The sequence below is a fragment of the Gymnodraco acuticeps genome, unplaced genomic scaffold, assembly GCF_902827175.1.
Source record: "Gymnodraco acuticeps unplaced genomic scaffold, fGymAcu1.1, whole genome shotgun sequence".
NCBI classification, from domain to species: Eukaryota; Metazoa; Chordata; class Actinopteri; order Perciformes; family Bathydraconidae; genus Gymnodraco; species Gymnodraco acuticeps.
Genome location: NW_022990238.1, coordinates 63,360 through 88,857, shown reverse-complemented (window position 1 = coordinate 88,857; position 25,498 = coordinate 63,360). Strand labels below are relative to the sequence as shown.

The 25,498-nt window shown below is 40.9% G+C and overlaps 3 protein-coding genes across 7 annotated transcripts in view; 1 reads left to right on the top strand and 2 right to left on the bottom strand.

Annotated features, from left to right (window-relative positions):
* LOC117548417 (septin-9-like) overlaps positions 1-25,498 on the top strand; it is a 123,832-nt gene that overhangs the window by 84,615 nt on the left and 13,719 nt on the right. The window contains exon 1 of one of the 5 annotated variants that reach the window (XM_034219711.1): positions 15,693-15,794. The exons of 3 other annotated variants lie outside the window; for them this stretch is intronic. The gene's annotated coding sequence lies outside the window, so the exon portion shown is untranslated. Of the gene's footprint in view, positions 1-15,692; positions 15,795-24,162; positions 24,221-25,498 lie in introns of those variants that run through there. One more of the 5 variants, XM_034219712.1, reaches the window with a different exon arrangement.
* Positions 4,021-6,415, bottom strand: LOC117548421. The gene is made up of 3 exons (XM_034219718.1): positions 6,377-6,415; positions 6,173-6,246; positions 4,021-6,061 (listed from the first exon to the last, which is right to left on the bottom strand). The coding sequence occupies exons 2-3, from the start codon at positions 6,223-6,225 to the stop codon at positions 5,113-5,115; spliced, it is 1,002 nt and encodes a 333-aa protein (XP_034075609.1). The 5' UTR covers positions 6,226-6,246; positions 6,377-6,415; the 3' UTR covers positions 4,021-5,112.
* On the bottom strand, positions 7,903-12,100 carry LOC117548420. The gene is made up of 3 exons (XM_034219717.1): positions 12,047-12,100; positions 11,792-11,852; positions 7,903-9,563 (listed from the first exon to the last, which is right to left on the bottom strand). Exon 3 carries the CDS (start codon positions 9,240-9,242, stop codon positions 8,226-8,228), a length of 1,017 nt encoding a protein of 338 aa, XP_034075608.1. The 5' UTR covers positions 9,243-9,563; positions 11,792-11,852; positions 12,047-12,100; the 3' UTR covers positions 7,903-8,225.

Sequence of the window (25,498 nt, the reverse complement as noted above, 5' to 3'; positions counted from 1 at the left end):
TTTGTCTGTTATCTGGTGTGTAGGCGCTTTGTTGTCTGACTTGCGGTGTGTAGTTGGATTGTGGGGTAAAGAGGTGCCTTTCCCCGAGCACAATATACAGCAGCAGGCCAAGGCAAGCAAGGTGACCCCATGCAGTTTCGATGTCGAAATCATCAGCGCTGCTTCCAAAGCGGTTTCTGAGATACGACAGTGGCTGTTGGTTTTCTCCCACAGAAAACTCTCTGATCTCTCTCAGGAGGTTTGTGGTGATCCTGTAGGTATGAGCTGGATCATAAAGTGTCCCCTGATTTTCAGAAGTGTCATAATGCTGTGTGATATACACTTCGTCTATCCTCCGGAAAGTTTGCCTTCCTGAATTTGGCTCCCTGACACGAACTATGATCCTGTCCCTGTTTTCTCCTTCATAATCCCTTTGGGGACGCGCTACGTAAGGAGGAAGTGGATCGGACGTTTCCTGATGGAGATTTCCAATAGCGTAGTACCTGTATTGATTTCCCCTCGGCCGAGGCAGTGTGTCCAGCAGCCCCTCAAAGTTGCCATAATGATGTGAGCCATAATCCCCATCGTTTGGGTCAAAGGTCAGACTTATGACATTGTTATCGTCAATGGTAACTGTGTTGGCAAACCAGTGGAGCAGCAGAAGACTGTGCTTGGGCACAGATTGGCCAAAGTTGATTTTCTTCAAATCACTGATTGAATTCAGCTCTCTCTGTACAGCTGATACAGAGGTCAGGGCGAGGAGCAGAGCTACACAGCACCAAGTGACTCTTCCTGATAGCTTCATCATCCTGTATCAAAGTGACATGCAATGTAGATGTCCAAAGGCCTTTATGGAGTAAAAACAAGGACATTTTTATAAAAATCTGATTTATAGAAACTAATCAAATCTGTTTATCAAATGATACAAATAGTTATTCAACATTTAAAAAGTGTGTGACAGTCTAGTCAGAAATGATCAGATATTCGTCTGGACCTTTTTGATGAAATGCAGGAAATCAAATAAAAAACCTAAATTAGCTCTCACAAGTATGAGTTGTGTCAACAATATATTTAAACAAAAAATAACATGAATTGAGTTATTATACTTCAGATCTTAGATCACAATATTGAGAGGTTTAATACAGTAGGTCTGTCTTTTAAAATAACAACGTTGTCATTTGGGAAATAGCTAAAAAAGTGATATCATTTAGATTTAATCCAAATGTGTTTATTTAATATGAATGCACAGTCTTCATTCTGTTTAAATATGCATTTGTATATTGATTGTTGTTATTATGAGGCTTCAGCAGACTGAGTTAATCACATCAACTGATGATTGCCGTCTACGTAGTTCAAAAGTAGTTCTTACTCAGCAGTTCCTTGTTAAGCTGCGATGCAGAGCAAGTACCACAGAGGAGACCACTAAAAAAAACGTTACCAATATTGTGAAATAGTGCCCAAGTAAATAATTAACAGAAATAATGTTTAGAAGATGACAGTACTAACCTGCTTTAGTCGGTTGCCTTCAAGTATCTGGTCTCTGTAAATCTGTGAAAGCATGCAACACCCCTTATTTGGTTTTAGGTTTGCAGTAAATGTAACGGATGTTGCTGCTGGTTACAGGATGTTTGATCATACAGCTGATTGGATGAAATGTATTCAAGAAAAGGGAAGTGGTACAGCCTCTCAGGGTTTTGTTAGAGTTTATAGAGGGATATCAAGAGAAGTCATTCTGTTTGTGTGTTAAGTTCCACAGTGAGTCAAAGGACTTTTTATAGTGTCAAGCTTATTATTAAACTGTATTCACTTATCGCAGAATAATTTCTTCATTTATATTGCTTAAGTGGCCTTTTATTGAGAAATGCGCCCTTGCTGTAGAGCAAAGGACAGCCAGGATCCTTCAGTTATCACAACAACAACTCGCCTGTTTCAATTGTATTACGGCTTACAGTTACTCTTTAGAAGGGGCTTTGCCTCTGAATTACAGGTGGGTGCAGTCTCAGGTGCCAGCTGTCAGCTCTTCTGAATCCTCTGGTCCCTTTACATGTCCACGAAGATTCCCATTTTTTTTTAATAAGCCAGTTCAAGATAATTGCATCACAGCCAAGAAGGCCACTGCCAGAGCCACGCCCCTTTTAGCTTCAGTTGAGCTCTTCAGTCTTTGGGATTATCTGAAGAACAAAGACACATTCAAATGTCTGTAGGATTCTAATCCAGTTTCGTTTAACTAAAAATGAATACACCGATATCAGTCTGACATAAACTATAGTTTATTCAATCCATTTTACAACACAACACATTTAATGAAATACACCCCTGTTATATATTTTTAAGTCGATACATTATTTGTGAAAGCTTTCATAGCACACAGCTTAAGATGTGTGTTTTATTATCACCACAACTTCAATCCCCGCTACTGCAATATCATGCACACAATCATAATATACCCTACTTAGACTCATCCCTAACATGTTTGTACATGAGTTAACATGTTTGTATTATATTAATTAACTGTTGACCTGCTATTTAGGGTTGTGTATATGTATATATATTGGATTGACACATTATTTACACTTTATCGTTATCTTAGACTTTTATATTTGCACTCTTCCCACTTTGTATTGCAACTGCTGCACAGCAATTAACTCTAAAAAAAAAAAAAAAAGTTCTAACTTATCATATCTTTCCTTTAGACCAAAAATATACTATGATACACAATGAAATTAAACATATGCATGCAATACAACAAATGCAACAAATGCAACAAACACAACGGAACGACCTCCGGACGTTGATCCGTGGTACTGAGATGAGGTTTCCTGTTGTCCTGCTGGCTTCGTGGTCTTCAGCGTCGTTGAAATTCACCACAACGTCACCAAAGTTTGGAAAAATTCTAGGAATATAGCTGTTTATCCCATTCCAAGGATTTCTTCTGTTTTCCGGGCGGTTGTTCTGTTGGTTAGAGGAGGGCTTTTCCTGGAAAACGATATACAACAGCAGTCCAAGGCAAGCAAGTTCACCCCATGTGTTTACAATGTCGAAGTCATCAGCGCTGCTTCCAAAGCGGTTTCTGAGATGCATCAGTTGCTGTTGGTTTTGTCCCACAGCAAACTCTCTGATCTGTCTCAGGAGGTTAATAGTGATCCTGTATGTGTGATCTGGATCATAAGGTGTGCCCTGATTTTCATTAGTGTCGTAATGCTGTGTGATAAACACTCTGTCTATCCTCCGGTGCGCTCGCCCTTCTATGTTTGGGTCTCTGACTCGAGCTATGATCCTGTCCCTGTTCTCTCCCACATACTGCCTTCGGGGATGCACCACATAAGGAGGAAGTTGGATCGGTGCTTCTCTATAGAGATTTCCTATAGTGTAGTAGCGGTGTTGATTTCCCCGAGGCAGTGGGTCCAGCAGCCCCTCAAAGTTACCATAATGGTGTGAGCCATAATCTCCACTGTTTGGGTCAAAGGCTAGCCGTATAATATCGTTGTTGTCGATGTCCATCTCGTTGGCAAACCAGTGGAGCAGCAGAAGACTGTGCTTGGGCACAGATTGGCGAAAGTTGATTTGCTTCAAATCATCGATTGAATCGAGCTCTTTCTGTACAGCCGACACAGAAGTCAGGGCGAGGAGCAGAGCTACACAGCACCAAGTGATTCTTCCTGACATCTTCATCATCCTGTATAGATATTTCAAAAAGATTCAATTATTTATCCATACTGTAGATTTCGATCCATAATAATTTGATGTTTTGATCAGTAAGGTAGCCATATAAACATTGAAATGGTTTTGCTTGTGGTTATCAACCCTCCTGGTCCTTCTGAGCAATACGATGTTTGGCCAGTATTGAGAAGAAATTCAAAGTTCTTTAGCAATTCATTAAAAATGAGAGTATCTGCCAAAGTTAGTCTTTTGAATACAACATTCCCTCATGTTTCAATGAACCTTGTTTCCTTGTTGGGTTGTGATGAAGGGAGAGTAACACAAAGAGGAACATACACAAAAAAAAATGTAATCAGGAAATGAAATGGCTCACCTGTGTGCTGTCGTCAAATATTCGATCTCTGTGATTGTGCCAGGTTAGGTGAATCTCTTTTCTCTGTAAAGGAATCTAGCAAAACACGTGTTGCTGGTGGTTGCAGGAAATGTGATCATACAGATGTTTGGATAATACTTCCTTCTGTATTCTTATAAAGAAAACAATAACTTCCTTTCGGGGCTTTGTTACAAGCCATGTGTCTGTACAAATCAGAATAATGAGCAGGTTTATGAGGGATCAGCCTGTCAGGTGCCTAAGCGTAAGCATGTCCTTTGGACTGCAGGGTGATAATCTTGGAGATTTTATAATGGGGCCTGGCTTATTATTAGCCAATCCAATCCATTTTATTTAAAAACAACGGAGTTGAACAAAGTGCTGTACATCAACAACTGTATAAAAACATAGCCTAAATACATCAAAACAGACAGGACATGAAACAAATGTAATACACGAGACAATGAAACCAGATCAGAAGCCACCGACTGAAAAACTCTCCTGTGACGTAAAAACAATACAAAACACTAGTAAGGTTAAAAAAACAAAACACATTTAACAGCACAAGTGTCACCTGGTCTGTACAGTAAAAGCCAGGGAAAATAAGTGGGTTTTTAAACGAGATTTAAAAACAGGCAGAGTTGGAGCAAGTCTAACCTGGAGGGGTAATTCGTTCCATAACTTTGGAGCTGCAACAGCAAAGGCTCTGTCTCCCCGCTGCTTTAGCCTCGATTTTGGGACTTCCAGAAGGAGTCTGTCAGCAGACCTCAGTGACCGTGTGGGTGTGTATGGTTTTAAAAGATCTGCCAGGTACGGTGGGGCTAAACCGTTTAGGGCCTTGTATGCGAACAGTAACATTTTAAATTGTATTCTAAAATGCCAGTATTTACTCGTCACAAATACATTTCAAATTGCATTAAATAAATGTTGCATAGGCTGCTGTTTCGCGAATATTCTTTAATAAAAATGTTTGTGGTGTAATTTTCTAAAGTCAAAGTGACTCTTCCATATTTTCTCTCAACCTATTTGTACTATGACTGTCCTCTTGAATACTTAAGTTGCAATATCTGTGTCACCACTCTTGATCACCACATTTGAGGGATCTATTGCTTAAAAGTGAAGTGAAGTGGTATGGAGAGGGAGAGGGAGAGAGCCGAACCAATTGTGTAGTCTCTGCAGATACACTGTATAAGGATATCCTCCTCCGCAAAAATGACGAAATCGCACCACTCCATCCCTGTGAGTAGGAGCTGGCCTTGCACCTGCCAATAATAGCTATGAGACTGCTTCAGTTTTAATGTGCCACTTTGCATTTTTAAGTAGCTACAGTCCACATAACTTTTCACATTTGGGCATTTTATTTCTACAAGTCCAAAAGGTGGGCTCTCAGTTGGGTCAAACACCAGACCGTCAGGAGATGACCCTAACCAGGGGGCATCTGGGTGAATGACAAACCCACACGGCCAGTAATTGGTGTTTTTAATCCGGCAGTATTCCTGGATGGCAACCGGTTCCAGTGCCAGTCCCCTCTTCATTGACGCTGTTTGCGCAAATCCCTTCCGAATCCGTTGTGCCACGTTTTCAGCCGAACTCTGACCTCGAACATGGCATACTTCCCTGAAACGGGAAGAAGTTATTCTTGGCCTCCTAACATGTTGCCATTCCACACTGTCGCTCTGCTCCCTTGTGGCCACCTCGATTTTCCTTGCCATGAGCAATGTTGTCGCAAGTGACAGTAGATGGAGGTGCTGTTGGTGACTGCACACAATCTCACAGGTGGTAGGCTCCAGCCTATAGCCATCCACAGGTAGAGGTGGAGGGGCATCTGGGTGACGCAATATAACCCGGCTAAGAGGAAGTGGATGCTGGTATGAGATGGGGCTACCTTCCTGAACTTTTCCAAAGGTGCAGTTAACCAGTGGCACGTCCACACTTATAGCCATGGTGGTGATCAGTGGTGCGATGACTGCTGAGAAGTCCTTGTATGCCTCGCAGACTTTGAGGACATCTGAGTCTGGCAGCACCCCCCGTACGGCCTTGTAACGTGTACTCCTTTGAACATGTTTATATGATAATTAGGACTTTAACAACAATTTTACACTCAAACAACAATCACAAAGTTGTAGCAGGCTACATACAATTACTTAGGACAATAGATATTACCTTACATCGTCAGCAACTGTAAACTGCTTTGGCTTAGTGGAAATGAACACCATGTCACTCACTCACTTCACACCCTATTAATTACAAAAAAGAATTGTCAAATTAATTGAAAAGGTCATTGATGCAACATAAATAAATCAGCTCTTGGCACAAAGGAAATACTCATTAAACCGTGGATTGGTTGTGAACACATACTGTACTTACCATGGTTCTTGGCTTGTGCCATCGCTGCTCTGTTTCAGTGCAGCTGAGGACAGGGGGGACAGCAGCCAGGTTGAGTGTGGAGTAGTGTGCGGTCTGGAACAGCAGTGCAACATTGTGGTTGCCGAGTGCTGTTCCAGCTACACAGGAACACTTTGCCACTTCAATCTCCACAGGTGAGCAGTTCTCAAAGACAATCTACACAGTAAAACAAAATGTCAGTCATTTTAGCTACATCAAAACCCTAGAACATGAACCTGATTGAGGCTTTGAACCGATGAACACTTTTTATTTGTCTCCCTACTCTGAGATCGTGAGGCTTTTCATGCTTTCTCAGGGACCTGTAACAGCTAGCCCTGATGCTCACTCTCCCTGAAGGTAGATCTTTGTTTGAAACTGTGGGGAATTGGACATCATTCATGTTATCCAAAAAAACGTAATAGTACATCATTAAAACACTTTACACTGTCTCAAGACTGTCAAGTTGTCAAAGTTAGCCAGTAACTACAGCTTTGTTTGTCACTTACCTTCATAATTGTCGATGTAACTGGATATGTACATCTTGAACCCCTTTCTCCTTTGTTCCTCGGGGCTGAGCTTGACACTTTTACCAGCCGATGTACATCACTGATGTTAACCTTCGGTAGGTCTTGGAGACATCGAGTGTAAAATAGTGCCATCACGTTAACGTTAGCCTTCTCACTTTGCTCTACCGCTATCTGTATGCTATCTGTATGCTATCTGTATGCTATCTGTATGCTATCTGTATGCTATCTGTATGCTATCTGTATGCTCTCTCTCTCTCTCTCTCTCTCTCTCTCTCGCTCGCTATCTCGCTATCTACCCGCTCAACCACTCCACACCGTAGACCGGTCTCTCTCTCTCTCTCTCTCTCTCTCTCTCTCTCTCTCTCTCATCTCTACTCCTCGTCTCACGTCTCTACTCTCTCCTCTCTCCTCTCTCCTCTCTCTACGGTCATCCTCGGCTCTCTCTCAGTCTCTCGCGGCTCTCCTCTCGTCTCCATTCTCTCTCCTCTGGTCCCTCTCTCTCTCTCTCATCTCATCTCTTCTCTCCTCGTCTCTCTCTCTCTATCTACCCGCTCAACCACTCCACACCGTAGACCGGAAGTTTACAACCGCACACCCATCCGCCGGAAGTTGATAGACGCCATCTTGTGCACAGAGCCAATAGCCAGATAAAAATGGTGGTACATTTATTAAGTGTGTTGTTCAGTCTTAATATGATATGTTGATATTTTCATTGTTTACTACTCACAAAAAGCCAGTTCAACAACTGGCAAATTATACAATAAGAAATGTATAAGTTGGACCAACACCAGGTGGTTATTTAAAAAAACAACTAGATATCAATTTGCTAAACTGTATCTGTCTCTTGTGATTATCTGAAAAATTAGGAACAGTTAAAGCTGTCCTCATTTTGCACCTCACTTACCATACTTCAGTTTCTTTGAAATAAAATCACTTTCATCAGTCTGGCTGATAAATGATAGTTTAATAAACACAAACACTTTCAAACATTACAGAAAAATCTCTCAATTAAAATACACTCCTGCCTTTCACTGTTCAGGGTTAGTGATTGTTGGTATGGGAGGGTTGACAGCTGAATAGGCTCACCTGTGCCTTTTTGAATACATGCTGGAGCATGACATTGTTCCATGAATAAAGATAAAGATTTAGCCTTTCATCAAAAGCATGTCATACCAACCCATTATCTCATTCTTAACTACTGTATACATGTTTTACAAAGAGAGACCACCAAATCAAATATTTTGAGGCAAAGCAAATAACAAAACAACCCTTTTACTGAAGGGTTTTTAAAATCATTGCTTGTTTTAGATAATGCATTTTTTACTCTCGCTAATTAATTGTAATCTAAATTCCCAATTTATTAGTTTTTTCTCCTCGTCTGTTTTGGTTTTATTACATGTTTTGCCGTTAATGTGTTGGTATTGTCTCACCCTGTAACTTCTGAAAAATAAAAAAATATTGAAATGAAAAATAAAAAAATAAAATGCATGTTTAAATAACAAGTATACAAAAAATACAAACATAATGCAGATTACAAAAGCGTCGTCATCAGCCTTATTATTTTGTCTGTTTCCTAAAATGTAGACATTTTGTGGGATGGGTTTGTTCTCTGGTGTATCGTTGTTTTGTGGTTTAGGGTCCTTTTGCTTTAGGCACTTTTGTGGTGTATGGATGCTTTGTGGTGTATGGATGCTTTGTGGTGTATGGATGCTTTGTGGTGTATGGATGCTCTGTGGTGTATGGATTATTTGTGGTCTATGGATGCTTTGTGGTGTAGGGATTATTTGTGGTGTAAGGATGCTTTGTGGTGTAGGGATTATTTGTGATGTATAGGCAATTTGTTTTACGCGTTTTTGTGGTGTAGGTTTGATTTGTGGTGTATGGTTGCTTTCAGCTCTGATGTTGTCTTCTGGTTTGTTGTAGATTTTTGATCGGTTGTTCTGTTGCTTAGAGGAGTGCTTTTCCTGGATCACAATATACAACAGCAGTCCAAGGCATGCAAGTTCACCCCATGTGTTTACAATGTCCAAATGATCAGCGTTGCTTCCAAAGCGGTTTCTGAGAGGCATCAGTGGCTGATGATTTTCTCCCACAGAAAACTCTCTGATCTCTCTCAGGAGGTTAGTGGTGATGCTGTAGGTATGATCTGGATCATATTCCCCCTGATGTGGAATATGCTGTGTGATATACACTTGGTCTATTATTGGCCAAAGTTGCCGTCCTGAGTTTGGCTCCCTGACACTAATAACGATCCTGTCCATGTTTCTTCCCACATACTCTCCTGGGGGGTCGACAACATAAGGAGGAAGTGGAATGGACATTTCCTGATGTAGATTTCCAATAGTGTAGTACCTGTATTGATTTCCCCGAGGCAGTGGGTCCAGCAGCCCCTCAAAGTTGCCATAATGATGTGAGCCATAATCTCCACTGTCTGGGTCAAAGGTCAGCTCTATGACATCATCCTCATCGATGGTAACTGTGTTGGCAAACCAGTGGAGCAGCAGAAGACTGTGCTTGGGCACAGATTGGTCAAAGTTGATTTTCTTCAAATCACTGATTGAATCGAGCTCTTTCTGTACAGCCGACAGAGATGTCAGGGCAAGGAGCAGAGCTACACAGCTCCAAGTGATATCTTCACCATCCTGTATAAATATTATTCATTATTCATTCATGCTGAACATTCTCAATACATACATACCTACATTAATGTGGAACTAGAGCTGAAGGATAGGATTACTTCTGGAAGTATATCCTTACCAATGGCCACTTCAATTAACATTGAAACAGGTTAACCAGGTTAACCCCATAACACATACATTAAATGTGGTAACATTTTTGCAAGAAACAGCGTCTGAGGTAGGGCTGCACGATATTGGAAAAAACTGATATTGCGATATATATTTTTCCCCTGCTATATATATTAGGGCTGTCAAACGATTACAATTTTTAATCAGATTAATCACAGTTTAAAAATTCATTAATCATGATTAATCACCATTCGAACTATTGAACTATGTCCAAAATATGCCATTTCTTTATGTATATTGTTGTGGGAATGGAAAGATAAATGAAAGAAGGCGGATATATCCATTTAACACAGTATGTGGGGGCTAGTGGAGTACTTCTCCTTCCGCAGCCGGTTGGCGTAGTTTTGGCACAATTCCGTTGTACAGACCGACGTTAACAGCAGCCCTGTCTGTGCCCACGGAGACCGACTCTGTCGTCCGGTGATCTAACCGCCTTCTGGAAAAGCTTCACAAGTACGTCGGTACGCAAATGCGCTTTGTGACACAAGTGACGGTACGCATTTCAGATTACGCACATAACCTGCGTACCAGTTATGTGCACCCCTGTACTACAGCAAAAGTATTCTCCGTCGGGACTTCCTGCAACAACACCACGCCGTTATCTTGATTCTGATTGGCCAGAAGACATTATCAAAGATGTTCTATTGAGAAGACGATCACTACGTGACAAAAGTTTTCAAAACCGTTTCTGGTCTTCGGTATTTCCAGACAAGTGGCTACTGAAATCAATCTTACAAACTGCTGTCTGTGCAATTCTCGGCGCGAGTTGGCGGACTTTATTTGGGGATAAGCCATTTCTTGGTATGGGTGTAGCCTACCCCAGCCATACCCTGGCGCTGCCACTGGTGGGATGTATGGGGCGGGCCATTCTGCACATGTGTTAAATGCGTTAAATATTTTAATGCAATTAATTCAAAAAATTAATTACCGCCGTTAACGCGATAATTTTGACAGCATTAATAAATATATATATATATATACACTTTTGTTTTTGCTCCCATTTTTCATGAGATGAACTCAAAGATCTAAAACATTTTCTATATACACAAAATAACCATAAAAGGCCACTCTGAAACGTGCATTTTTGCTTTATTGGGGGGGTCCGAAAACCAGTCAGTATCTGGTGTGAGGGGTAGGGTTAGGGTAATGTTGTGAATCGAGTGGCCCATGGTGGTGGTGGGGTTATGGTATGGGCAGGCTTATGTTATGGACGACGAACACAGGCCACTCGAGTCGATTCACAACATTACCCTAACCCTACCCCTACCCCTCACACCAGATACTGACTGGTTTTCGGACCCCCCCAGACCCCTAACCCTAACCCCCCCCCAATAATGCAAAAATGCATGTTTCAGAGTGGCCTTTTATTGTGGCCATTCTAAGGCACACCTGTGCAATAATCATGCTGTCTAATCAGCATCTTGATATGCCACACCTGTGAGGTGGGATGGATTATCTCGGCAAAGATTTGTGAACAATATTTGAGAGAAATGGTTATTTTGTATATTTAGAAAATGTTTCAGATCTTTGAGTTCATCTCATGAAAAATGGGAGCAAAAACAAAAGTGTTGCGTTTATATTTTTGTTCAGTGTGTGTATATATATATATATATATATATATATAGCGATATGAAAAAATACAGGAATTGAAGAAAAGACAGTTTTTGTTGTCCGCAAACCATCCTTTCTTGAACTTTAATGCTATACAATTGGTATTTTTCTAACTATATTTAATCGGATGAAGGATTTTAGTCACGGACGTCTGGATCTTAAGTTATCAGAGCAACAAGCTGAGCTAGCTCGGTTAGCAGCGCCAAACTGCCCTGGAGAAACACATGAAACTACTTTATTCAGTGTTTTTACCTTTAATCACCGGGTCCGTTTGCTTTGGAGATTTGATTGTGATTGGTGTTTTTTTTTTTGCACTGACACAATCATTTACATTTTTTTACTATGTTCAATCTGAATTTACTTTAAAATAAAAAAAATCTATATTGATTCTGACTTTTCTACATCCAACTCACGGTTTATCATTGCTTTGAGAAAAAAGATGATTCATTTACCCCTTTTTAGAAGTGAAGATATGGTCATTTGTTCTGGGAATGTCCTTTTCGAGCCTGAGGCCTGAAAAACGGGTTAAACTTGATAAGAATGATGATAACAATATTATGTTTCTTCCTTCTTATAAGTGACAACCAAAGCCAGTATTATGGAGAAATCAAAAGTCCTTGCTCTTTGCAAAATGTATTTGTAAGTGTATCTAAAGTAATAATGAGGCTTCAGCAGTGAAATGTGTATAAGTTCTAAGTGCCAAATACCTTCTTCAGTTCAAATAGACAGCATTTCCTTGTTCAGTTGCAGTGAAGGAAAAGTAACACAAAAAGGAAAGATCATTAAGAAAAAAACTTGACTTCAAATCTTCATCAAAAACAGTGCCATAGTTAATACTATAAACAAGTAATCACAACAAACAACTCACCTGCTTTAGTCTGCTGCGGTATCAAATCTCTGTTGATGTGAGATTGGGTGTGTCTCACCTGCTAGGATACTGTGTCGCTATAAATACAACTTGAAAAAGGGTTGGCTGGGGTGTGGAAGGAAGGTTATAATAGATGACTTCCTTTTATAACTTCATGTTTTATTTTTTCCAATATGAAATATTAGAATGATGTTTCAGATTTACATTTTTTTTTAACAATCTTAGTCAGTCTTCGCAAAATAATTGAAACTTCTTGTGATGCCCCTTTTCAACAGTTGACAAAATATAGTTAATCTAAAACAATGTTTGGACCAAAACTGTATAGATTTATTTTCTAAACTATATGTGACTCTACCCTGATTCTCAGTAGAAGGAGGAATAGTTCAAGCTGTGAAACGATGATGTTCAACTTCCCTGTACAGCTGCCTGCACATCTGCAACTCCACCTGCAACCAGCAGAAGGTGCTGTCTCACAGGTGGTCGGCCTCACACACCTGGAAGGTATCGAGCCTGGAGGTTGTGTAAACCTTTAGTCCATTAAACATCACTTAAAGGAACATTTTGGTAATCAGCTTTTTAGCAGTTGGAATGGCTTTTGAAAATGTTTGGAACCAGAAGTGTATATATTTTATTTTTAAGTGGATTTCTGTGAAGCCTCAATAAATACATTCAGATGCTAACACACAGACACACACTCAAGCTTATCTTGATATCCTGTATGGAGATGTTTACTGTATACTTCCCATGGGAAAGGCAGAAAAAAGAACAAAACGCACACAAAAGAAAGCTTTAGTTTCTCTGTGGTCTCCACCCACATCTTTCACATGGGCAGCACAAGAGCATCATTCAAAGGATGCTGTATACCAATACTCTCCTGAGTATTTTTTCATATTTTAATCATAAAAGTCATACATTTTGAAAAATAAAAGCATCCCAATTCACTGCAATGCTTATTTAGCAAACCTGCAGGGCACAAGATGCCTTCCTTTTGTCCTTTTTTATTATATGTTGTATTCTTAATTATGAAACAATGACTTCACATGCACTCTCTCTGTAGGGTTGTTATTACTTATAATGCACCCAATGAGTCATTCTTTCTCTATTCATCATGATTCTGTGTCAAGACATTGTACAGCTGCAAGGAACGCTGTCAGGGGTCAGCCAGGCAGCCTGTCCTCCGCCTGCCAATACATGACACCATCTTGGCTCGGCACAGCCCAAAAACAACAGCCCCCGCCATAGGCTTTCTGTCGCTTCATCCCCCGTCTCCTCCAAATCTGTTTTATCTGAGATGGCCATGTCCACAGCAGGGCAACAACTCTAGAACAAAGGTGCAGGCCAAGTCATGTCGGAGCAAACAAATGATGGCTGCCTCACTCTGCATGCATGCAGGGTTCACCCAGGAGTCAGTGACTCTAAGAAGTGAGGAGGGAATAGAAATCTATTTTTTTGTATCAAACAAAAGTTCTTTTTTAACCTATTAATAACATCTGTGAAGACATGCCAGCTTGCATAGCTTTAGAGTTGTTACAAAGTTAGAAGATCGGGGTATGTCTGGTTTCACGACACAGATCTGAACTCTCGAGCTCAGTGACTTTGACTCAAGAGTTTGCTGTAAGAAAGAGAAAGACAAGCCTGAGTTATTGGTGTGCACGGAAGGTGGTAAAAAAGTTGGAACCCACTTTAGCAGCATCGGAACATACTGTCATTTGTATCTACATTTTAGTATCTCCAGTTTAAACACTGGGCTTTTATTGGGGCGATAAAGTGGAGTTTCAGAAAGGGGGAGATGAAAAGAGAGAAGGCAAAGACAGAACAGTTTTAGACAGGCTGTAGTTTGGGGAAAATGGACCGGTTCCCACATTGTAAAACTAAGTATAACAAGGGTTTATTTTAACTCCCTATTTGGTAAGAGCTGGTTTTTGTCACACTTACCATCTGTGTGTGTGTGTGTTGGGTTATCGTATCTTGTGTTTTTAAACTTTTTATATATTGCATGTTGAAAAAGTGCAGAATTTCGAAGGCCCATAACAAAGCTTCAGATTGGTTAGATGGAGATGTTATATACTCTGCACTGACTGCAGCTGGCCTTTAACACTGAGGGGCCGGCGTGTGCAGGGAGAACGGTTTATCTTGGCAGAAAAGACTGTGTATGTTTGTAATTAAAGAAAACAAATCAATCTTTCTAGCCTGTTGTGTCTGCTTTTTCAGAAACATGACTCTTCATCTCAAGGTATTCCAGGTGCTGCCCTGTGTGTGCATATGTACGTTTGTGTGTACATGTGTGTGTACATATGTGTGTTCATGTGGCTGTAAGGTTGCACTCAAGCCCCTGCACTGGTGTATAATTACACTTCCTGTGAGACTGGAGACAGCTGTTTGTTCTCCTCTTTAATCACACAAATACATACTCTATAAGAATAGTAATCAGCCAAACTAATTGGTTTGTTCCCAGGTTTTAAAAATAAGTAAGTGAAGGCTGCCTTTCTCACTGTTGAACAAAAACAATCTGCACATGTGGAGGTTCTTTTGAGTTGTAATATCCTTCAACTTTCATTTATTCTCTTTAGGTTCCCCTATAAACTATGATGATGTAGAAAAAATGTGACTTTATTTGCTGTCGTCTTTTTTAAAGATTATAAATGACTGCATGCATAAGCATTGCTGGCTTGGCTCTCTACTCTATTTTTATAGTGATAATACGTTTTTGTTAAATCGTGTTCATCAGTGAGATGAAGTGAGAATGTTTTGTCAGGGTTATTGGTTATTGCCAAAACATCTCCGTTTAGTTGCTGTGGAATTATGCAATAGCTCAACCTTTTCAGCATTTGTTTCCTTTTTGAGAAATAACAAATGTCTCCATATCCTCTGCTCGTTCTCGGCAGCACCCACACAAGCCTAAACACAGTTCACTGAAGGAAAGTAATGCATTTGGAATGTGAAACTAACATATTGCTGCTATAGGTTCTTTGTGAGATGTCTAGCACCAAAATGTTTTGTAGTTTCATGAAAACTAAAAGCATAGTTGATCAGAGCACCTCCAAATGAATGACCAAGGGAATCCCAGTTTGATGTGACGTGTCTCAGGTCCGTGTGAGAGGAATGAATGGGATGTGGTGAATGCAGAGCCTGAGGAGCAGATGAGAGGGTCAGGTCAGATAATTAGGGTTGTAAATGATTCTCAAAGTTTAGGACAGGGACATTCATCTGGCCCAAAGGCTCGTTCAACATCAGTGAGTGTAGATGTATGCACACAGATCTGCTTTAGTCTCTCTATCAAGTAATGCCACAACCTCTCTATGTTAAGCTCATTTAGTTAGTTTACCGTTACAAAATGTTTAAATATGCTACTTTTTCATAGTAAAAGATCACTTTTTTGGTGCATAAACGTTGGGTTTTTTTTTTGCTTGTAAAAGGGTGGGTTTCAAGAAGGAAGTGGGCGTGTCTTGTGACCTTTCGTGCTGAGTCACATGACAGGCCTGGGTGGGAGGGGCAGGCGGGGAGCTTCCACAGCCACAGCAGCGCTAGGCCTCTCACTGGAGTGCTGCACTTTGGCAGGGGACACACTAGCACATAGTTCACACACGGTGAGTGTTTTGCATACAGTCGGGTACGTGTGCGCATGGTTGTGTATGAGTGTGTTTGTAAGAAAGCAATCCCGAGTAGAGGGAGTACATGTTGTTTCCTTTATTTTTTCTATGTTGCTCCTCTTCCCTGTAAAAAGAGATTTGATCATCTGTTGTTTTCACATTCTTGACTTGATGGATATCTCTGCATGCCTTCCACGCGTACCTCGGGAACACAGCTGTTTATATGCGTCTTAAGTGACTGTTGTTTTTAGTAGCTTTGTGTCAGGATTGATATGCGAATTGCTGTGTAGTCGTGTTGGCTGCACTGTGAAAAAACCCTTTGGTTTCAGGTATAGGAGTGAGTGTTTCAGTTGTTGCACTCAGGAGGTGCATGTTTTGCATTTACATGTGTGCATGTTGGCAATTACTTTTGTTGAAGTTTTGCATTCCCTATGTCTTTCATCTCCTATATTGTGTGTGTGTGTGTGTGTGTGTGTGTGTGTGTGTGTGTGTGTGTGTGTGTGTGTGTGTGTGTGTGTGTGTGTGTGTGTGTGTGTGTGTGTGTGTGTGTGTGTGTGTGTGTGTGTGTGTGTGTGTGTGTGTGTGTGTGTGTGTGTGTGTGTGTGTGTGTGTGTGTGTGTGTGTGTGTGTGTGTGTGTGTGTGTGTGTGTGTGTGTGTGTGTGTGTGTGTGTGTAGAGAGGGGGATGTTCCTCCATCATGTTGTAGCCCCTACTGTATAAGTTCACTTCTCTGTCTTCCCTCCTTACATTGTCCATACGCTGCTTTGTGACAGTGATCCATTACCAGATCATGTAGCAAGCACTCAGACGTTTGTGTTAGCTCCACACATGTGGTTAGCAGGCTCCTTAGAGTATAAAAGGTAATCATTTAGTTTAACTATTGCTTTGGAAAGTACAGTGAAAGATTATGTTGGCTAATGATAATTGATTGAACAAGTATTTTTTCCTTTCAAGCAGGAAAGACTTCGTATCAAATGTTGACCAAAATCAAAGCATATTCTCTTTATTTTTTAGCTTTTTGTTCATCCCATACATCTTCAATTTCACTTTTAAGTACATTTTCATAATGTCTTGTTTTTTTTGAATGAGTCTTTCTGCCAGTGTTTAAGTGAGAAAGTAACTGTCTGAGCTCTTGGCCGACTGGCAGCCTTTGGAACAAAGCCGAATCTCTGCATTGTGTCATCCAGGCTTTGTTGTCTGGTGTTGACCTGAGGAATACAAGGCCCTGCTCTCTGATAATATCAAACAGATGGAAAACAGCAACCACCCTTCACCTTTTCAGAGAGTCCCCCGCCTCGGTTTTGCCTCACAAGCATGCAGGCACACTCACTCTGACACACACAGCTGTTGAAAGGAGCTCTGTTGTGGCCCCTGTGCATTGCCAGACGAGAACAGACGGTGTCCTTTCACCAGTGTTTGATGGGACGCCTAAAAGGTCATCGGTACCTTCTGTATCCTGAATGTCTGTGTCTGTTGCAAGTCTGCCAATAAGCCAGTGCAGAAAGATTATGTGTCCGTTGTGGAATTCAGCATCATAACTTTGAAATTCAAAATATTTCATGACTGTAACCTGATCGCTGTAATTTAAAATTGATAAGGTTTGGTCTCTGCAGTTTGACGTGTGGCACATTTCCGAATAGCAAGTTTTTTTAGTTCATGGATGTGCATGGGGCATGGACACATGCATTTTGTAGTAATTATAACAAAGGGTTGTAAAATGTGAGGCATAAAAAGTTGTTTTGCTTTACACTTTCACTCAACGTTTAGAAATCATAATATTTACTGCCCCATATTTGTCACAAATAGATACTGTGTAAAAAATAGGTAATACTATAATATATCAACAACAGTCCTTTACTATTTTAGGTATAGAACTTAATCCCTAAATGAAGTGGGTACATCAAAATGTCAAAAAGGATGTTTTGGATCTTTAAAAATAAAGGTTGTCCTGGGGATTGTTATGCTGTATGGAGAGTTGGTAGTACATCTTATTAAGCTGGTGAAGCTCAGGCATTGTTTACTGTTCTGGTTCTTTAATGGTTTTTAAAGTGCCGAATGCCGATAGAAAGTTGGACGGGTGTTGGTTCACACAAGTGCACCTTTTTTAAGTCGACCAGGAGCTAAAGATACACAGCTTTCATGACATCATGTATTAGAGCATACTCAATATTCTAATACTGATTTGAGCAACAGCCATGGATGACTACTTACCTGCCACAAGTTCTGCAGACGTCTCACCTCTGTGTGATATGACATGTCGAAATATTTCTACAGGAATAGTGCCTGACAAACGACTGCATGTTAAAATCTTGTTTTTTTAGTTTAACGTCTGACTGTTGATGTGTGGTTAGGTAGGTTGGTTATGTGTGAAGACAGAGGTCAGATTCCTGAGCCCCCTGGTCCCGTAGATCACCACTTGCTGTCAGCCGACCATTTTACTGATACACTCTGACCTGCCACTTAGATAAAGAACTGCACTAGATAGCTACCACAGCCGGGCTAATGCCTTAACAACTCCTGTCGGTGAGGGGCTAGCACATAATTGCTAGCTAACTTATTATTCCCCTCTTTGCAAATAGCCTCAGCACATTAACAACTTCCTGATTCAGTGAGGGGTTGTGTACACACACTTATGGGTTAATGTTTAGCACTTACTTTAGGCTAGAGCAGTGGTTCTCAACTGGTGGGTCGCGGACCCGTTTCGAGTGGGTCGCAGATGTGTGAAAAAAAAAAAATGTTATTCTTTTTTTTTGGAAAAATGTCAAGCTTTTATTTTGAAGGCCCATTTTCTAACGCTTTGCATGCAGTAGGCGTTGCACTGGAAGTACCGGAGACCATAAACGGTTTCTCAATAACACGTCTTTGCTGATGTTTTTTCGAGTCTTCTGGCCAATCAGAATCAAGATCGTTGCCAGAAGTCCCCACGGAGAATAACTTTGCGGTAGAACTATTCTTTATACATCCATGGGTACAACTTCAGATAAAAATGAACACATAATGAAATATGCCCCCTGGTTTGATGATTGACAGGTCACAGAACAATGGGAGCTATCTATACCCACAATTTAAAGTAATTCACACAGACTCTCTCCTCTTTACTCTTCTCTCTGTGAGGAGCAGCAAGTTCAGCTGTCAGAACAAAGTGAAAAACAAACAATGGCATACAATACTTATATGATTCTGTTTTCTTCAAGGTTGTGTCTTCCTGGTCGAATGTACTTATTGTAAGTCGCTTTGGATAAAAGCGTCAGCTAAATGCAATGTAATGTAATGTAATTAAAATGTTGGGTAGCCATAGATTTATTTATTTTCTTCTCAGTGTACCAGAATGCGTAGTTTATATGTTAGTATTTAAAAAAATCTCCTGGGGGAGGTTTTCAGCATGTGTGCCTTTTTTATGTTCAGCTTTGATTCCATCATCTCATTAAACCTTTTTTAAAAGCATACTTTTGTTCTGTTAAGGGATATATGCACTGTACTTCACTTTATTTAATAATGTATGCTGAAAAGCGTATATATTACGGCACAATTTTTTGTTAATTAGATTTGAGTGGTTCAAAATTTCGGGTCGCGATCCTTTGACTAAGGAAAAAGTGGGTCCCGAGGCCTGACCAGGTGAGAACCACTGGGCTAGCGTATTGTTTTCTTACCCCTACAATTCAGTCAATGCAGGAATGTAGTGTTGTGGTGGAATGTATTTTCTTAATCATAGATTTTGTATTGGAAATGAAAGAAATTAGCCCTGGATATTGGAGGTAGTTGATCTGGTTAAGTGCTATTGTTTTGTATATTATTTATGGATTACACTTTGCCTTCTTTTGTAATTGGAGGATGATTTTCTGGTGAGCTGCTTGGTGTCTGAGGCAGTTAAAGAGCCTAGAAAGACAACAGCTCTGTTGTGCATCGCCGCAGTTTGGAGACTGAACACATTCCTCTGACAGTCTAGACAAACCTGTGGGCTTCTACTGTCATTACCGTAATTTGCAAACAGTTCTTAAGGGTCTGAAAAGTTAGCTGCTGAAGCTACTTGCAGGGGCATAGATAAATCCCAGTTGTATAAAAGACTTGATCAAGTAGCATTCGTTTGTAGCTGAAGGGAGGGGACACGTATATCATACATGCCCTGACATTCATGCACACAGGACAGTGTAAGAAGGACATGCATAACACTGGTAATTAAAATAAGAGAGCATTACACACAAGTGACACACAGACGGCTGCACTCATTGTTCTGTCCAGTCAGGTGACACGATGAGCGAGTCGGACCCTGCAGGGGTCAAAGGGCACATTTCTCCAGAGAGCTCAACGATGAGGACTCTGGGAACTGGGCCTTCCTGCACAAACACTGTGACTTTAATAACACAACAGATCATGTTTGCACTGCCACCACCCCAATTTCCCCCTTTTATTAAGGGATTCACTGTCAGGGGGTGGGAAACTGTGTCTGGTTGCATGTGTGCGTGTTTATATCCCTCCCCTGGGCCTGCCCTAAACCCATGTGTTCTGGGGTATCTAATTGATTCTGTGCTGGAGGGCTGTTGGAGCTCTAGTTTACAGTCATTTCATGGCCCAACACACTTTATTCTCTTCTCAGTTTGAACCATATCTTCTTCTTAGATGAAATCAACCATTAACATGATCAATTTAGTAGATTAGTCCACCAGTTTGTGTTTGACATGGAGCTCTAGATAAGAAGTTGAAATGTGTGAGTTCAAGCTGCTTCCCTACATTGAAAGATGTGAATAATAATAATATAGTCTTAAGAATGAAGTGAGTAAATCAGTCTCCTGGATATGAACCCTTGTTGGCCAAAGTTTCCAGTCTTTTTCTTTCTCTGGATTCCTCTCGTGATTCGAGTCAGTTTGTACACGGGGTCAAACCACTGGTTTGTCATAAAGAGACTAACCTCAGCGCCACTCTTTTTCGACCTAAACTGGGAACATGACCTCTGACCTCCTCGCCACGCTGTCAAGATCAACACCCCGGACAGCTGAGGCATGGCGCGGTGGTTTTGACCACATCTCCACTAAACATAGACAACACAGTTGCAGTGCTCTTCATAGTTCTTCTTTTCTTTGAAAAGGCAACAAGCAGGGACGAGTTAAACTGTATTTACATCCCTGTTTGCAGGCATGTGTGTAGTTAGTGAGGAATTACCCAAAAGTGGATTGAATCACAAAGTATTCTGCACATTGTTTCCTCCCCTCCTCCTCCTCCATTCCACACTCCTTCCTCTGTCTTTTTTTCCTGACCTCGTTTTTTTTTAACCTCCCCCACTCAGTAATACATTTCCATTTGATTCTCCTCTTTATCTAATGCTTATCCCCAGACTCATGCCTTGACCCTCCCCCTCCCCCTCCCCCTTTTGTCTCCCTTTTCTTCTCTCCAAAATGCTTTTGTTGTAAAGAAAAATGCCTGCCATATTTACAAAAAAGAGAAATCTGATACAGCTGCAAGCAAGAAAAAAAAGTCCTTTAGTGCCTGTATTTGAAAACAGAATCACAGCAAACCCAGTAAGTCAGACTCTGCTATCCAACTCCTGCAATTAATGTTGACTCAATCGAAACACATTGTCAATGCTGTCAATAACTGGACCTGATACAGAATACACGAGAGCTGAGGGATTATTAACTCTTAAATCAATGATGTATGGTGGGCATGTGAGGTGATTTACAGCCCAAAAAACGCAGTTTAACATCTTAAATATTTCTCTGCAACATGAAAAAAGTGAAATAATATGCAACAATCAAGTTCTTCAGTCATTTGATGTTCTGAAATCAATACTCTAAACTGTTATTTACTCAACTCTACAGAAACGCATGGATCAGGGCTGCATGGATGTGGCTTGACAAGGGATGGCAACACAAACAAACAAGCAACATTTGCATCAAAATGTGATGACAGTGTTGGGGTTAGGATGTGAATAGAGATACATTAACATTCCCCTTCCAAGTCTACTTCAAGCCAGCAAGAAGATCACAAAGAAAACACAAAATACAGAACATTGCTTAAACAAGTTGCCACAATTGTTGACAGACAGAAGCTCAAAGTCAACTTTATTTTAAATACCTCTATCTCACAATTAATGTAAAACTCTTTCGCTCAAAGTAAGTATTTCAATACGATTTCAAGGCCCTTCAACCGATTGAATAACTGCTATCATTTTATTGATATAGTCACTGAACACTGCTTTTAAGCCCCTTTTCTTTAGTTGGAAGAGGTTAAGAGTTGGGATTTGGTTTTATAGAATTGTATTACTATTAGCCCTTTTGAATCCCTGTTGTTCTGTAGGTAGTTTCTTTGGTGGGACATGAAGGTAAGTTAAACTGTCCATATGTACAGTAGTCCCTGCTATGTGACTTTTAGTAACCCAGTCCTGACTCTCAAAGGTTTTGCTACAGTGAAAACATGTTTTGCCCCTCACTAATACACGCATCTTAAACATCACATGGATTTGAAGAACTTCTCACATCAGTTGACCTGAGAAAGTCTATCAATAAGTCTATCTACCTATTCAGATACCTGACGTTCCTACAGTATGTGGTGTGTTCTTATCCCTATTTGACCTAGCACTCATTTTGACTGTGGTCAGGGTAACCTCCAGCAGCTGGTTAGCCGCTAGGGCCAGACCTTTTTTTCATGTTGAGGTCAAATGTCTTGAGCGTTGGAGGGTCATGCTTCAACCCGCTGATTCCTGTCTGTGTTCCCTGGCTAAGCACCATTGTAGCACTTTGGCTGGACTTTGTGCTGAAGCTGCCAGTGTGAATGCCTCTGAGTGATAAATTATCAGTTTATCCAGATGTTTTACAGTAGGCTACTCCCGAGTCCTTCACCAGCCTGGTTTTACTCTCACTCACAACAAAGGTATTGACGCAGTACGCTTCTCACTGTAGTTTACTGAAATCGAGGACACAGGACTGAAAAGGTTTACGGCCTGTAGTGAAAATGATGGATTTGCATTGTTTGGTAGCGCTGGGTTTCCCACAGTAATGCTCCCGCACTCTGTGTTCTTCAGTGTGTGTTGTCTGTTTGCCAAGTCTTTTACGGTGTTTGACTCTTCTTTGACTTGGGCAAATGGGCAGTGTGCACTGAAGGACGTTAACGATGCTCTGAAGAGTCTTGCTGCGTCTGTCCGGGAAACCAACTAGTTAGGATTCAGGATACGCAGACATCTCTATTCTTTTCACTCTGCCTTGGGTGGCTTTCGCTATTTCCATTCTCTCTAGGAGAACAGTGTGTGTTTACGGTTTGTTAAAGGGAACATACACTGTTAACTCAATAGATGTGGGTGGTAATGTTCTCTGAACCCTTTTGAAACAAGGAGATGACACTTATTTCAGGATAAGACCTTAGTTTTAAAAACAGGTACTGTGACATACAGTAAAACATTCAAAGCTAGACATACTGCCAATAATAGGGGCCAGATTACAGCGCCAAAAATACTTAGCCATGACTAAAAAAACTAAAGGGCGGGATATTTTATCACTGATTTGGTGGGTCTACAGTAGGTAAGATTTTTCTCTAAATGATTCTATTAATACCTTCTGTAAAAGTCTGGAGAAATATAATGAGCAATGTTCATCACAATTTGCCGAAGCCAAGAGCAGTGTCTTTAACTGGTAATACTCGGTTTACTCTCAACAAGAGATGCAGCAAATTTTCACAATCAAAAAACTGGAACAACTTAATATTGCACCTTCTTCAGCTCTTAAGATGTGTTGTCTATTCAGTTCGTGTATCTATCATTATTCAAAAGAAGAAAGACCAGGTTAATTTTGTTCTAGTGTTTTGCAGCTGTAGTCGCTGTTGGGGGATATTTGAGTACACACTGAGGCTGATTTATCTCAAGTGTCTGTAAACTCCATTCGTTTTATGTCCATTCTCTTTGATGCTGGCATCCTGCCTCAGGTGAGGCTCTCTTGTCGCAGCATTGCCTGTCGAGGTGTGCTAGCCCCTGGCCATCAGCTCTGTTTACAGCACAGAGCTGTCAGAGAGAGAGAGAGCAACAGCGATGAGGGAAGGATGAAAAGAAACAGTTTGTGCGAGGTAGAGATAAAGGTAATAAAAGAGGTGACTTCATCAGTTTAGTAAAGGGAGAAAAATGTAATGTTCAGGATAAAAGCCAGATGAACAGTGGGAGGGAGGAAGAAGGCGAAGTTTTAAAAACAGGGGAGTCACACAGGACAGACAATAGAAAACTAAGAGATGGCTTAGAGAGGGAAACTGATGACAGATGAGATAGGACACTATCAGTGTGTGGAGGGAGGAAAAGGGGGAGAGAGAAAAGACCAGAGCAGAGGTACGGGAATGTGGGAGGTGCGGAGGAGGGGTGGAGGGCAGTAAGTCGCAGTAAGTTGCTGACTGACTGCTGCTGGAACAGGATGGGGAAGTGGTGAGGGAGGCCAGGAGAGCTGCTTCCATAGGTGGGTCTCCATGACACATTAACACACACACACACACACACACACACACACACAATGGAGCACATTATAAAAAGTAAGACTCGATGTTGAGCATGAACTCGGGTTGAGTTTCCACAGCGGTGTTATTCTTGACTGGATTTCTTCCATTAATCAAGGCGGTGCCAGTTTGAAGTGTGTGGATTTTCTTCTCGTCACTCCCTGTTGATTTTAATTCCCCGAGCGGTACGAGCGAACCAGCTCGTGTTCTGGACTTCTTCTCCTTGTGGCAGGCCAAGTGTTGTGGAGGAAAATCTGTGCCTGAGCTGGAACCCACTAGCTGTCTCATTCTTGGCTGACGGTCCGTGTGTGTGTGTGTTCATGTTTTCACGGGCTTGTACATGTGTGCAGGTCAGCTATTTGATCAAAAACAGGCAAGATTATGTGTGTACGAGGTCCACTGTGTTTTTAAAGCCCAAACTCAAGCATGAACTCTGGTGTGTGTGACTGTGACCCAGGCTAACTGGCTGAGCGGATCAGGTTTCAGCCTCAGCGGTCTCACTCTTTTCCACTCTCACATGAACAGGACAGTAACGCTGCACTGTGCAGAGCGAGGATAAGGGAGGCCTTGTGAGGGGGAGCAGCTGCATGAACTACTATACATGCAGACACAAACATACACACTGTAAATTCTTCACCTTCGCTGACTTTACACATTGTTAAGCAGAGTTTCAGCCACTTTCTGCATGCACTTTGAGTTTTAAAAGACCTTTGTGGAAATAAGACATGTTGAATAGTCATCTAACAATTGGACTCACGTCTGAAGGCATTCCACAGGAGGACATTGAGATAATTATATCAAAACAAGCTGCAGAAATGATGTCCTGCCAAGTGCAAAGTACTTTAATTCTGCAGAGTATATTTTCTTATAGTTTTAATTGTTGATTCAAAAGGCTGTGTTTTGATTGAGATCATCCATCTGCTCTGTTTGAATGTCACAGGGTGTGTGTTGTTGGATATTTCTGGTTAGTTTTAGCTTGCTTAGCCACTTCGCTCTCTTCAGCTCAATCCTCCATCAGGTGCATCCAAAGCACCGATGAGGAGGAAGGTTTAATGTGTGTTGTGTTTTTCAAAAATCAAGAAATTACTGATAATGGTTCAATAAAAGTTCAACATTTTAGGAATTACACTTTTGGGAAATCCCAATCATTCCTGATGATGTTGATAGGTTCTCAATGGACTGAGTTTCAAAAAGTCTCCGACTCCTAAATACATTTTCTTTTGTGTCTAATACTTTTTTGA

Bases quoted from the DNA above. Each gene is read 5' to 3' on its own strand.
- LOC117548421 (XM_034219718.1), bottom strand. From the start codon at position 6,225: ATGGTGTTCATTTCCACTAAGCCAAAGCAGTTTACAGTTGCTGACGAT. The intron at 6,062-6,172 runs GTAATATCTATT...ACATGTTCAAAG, and splicing joins ACAGTTGCTGACGATGTAAG to GAGTACACGTTACAAGGCCG.
- LOC117548420 (XM_034219717.1), bottom strand. From the start codon at position 9,242: ATGTCCATTCCACTTCCTCCTTATGTTGTCGACCCCCCAGGAGAGTAT.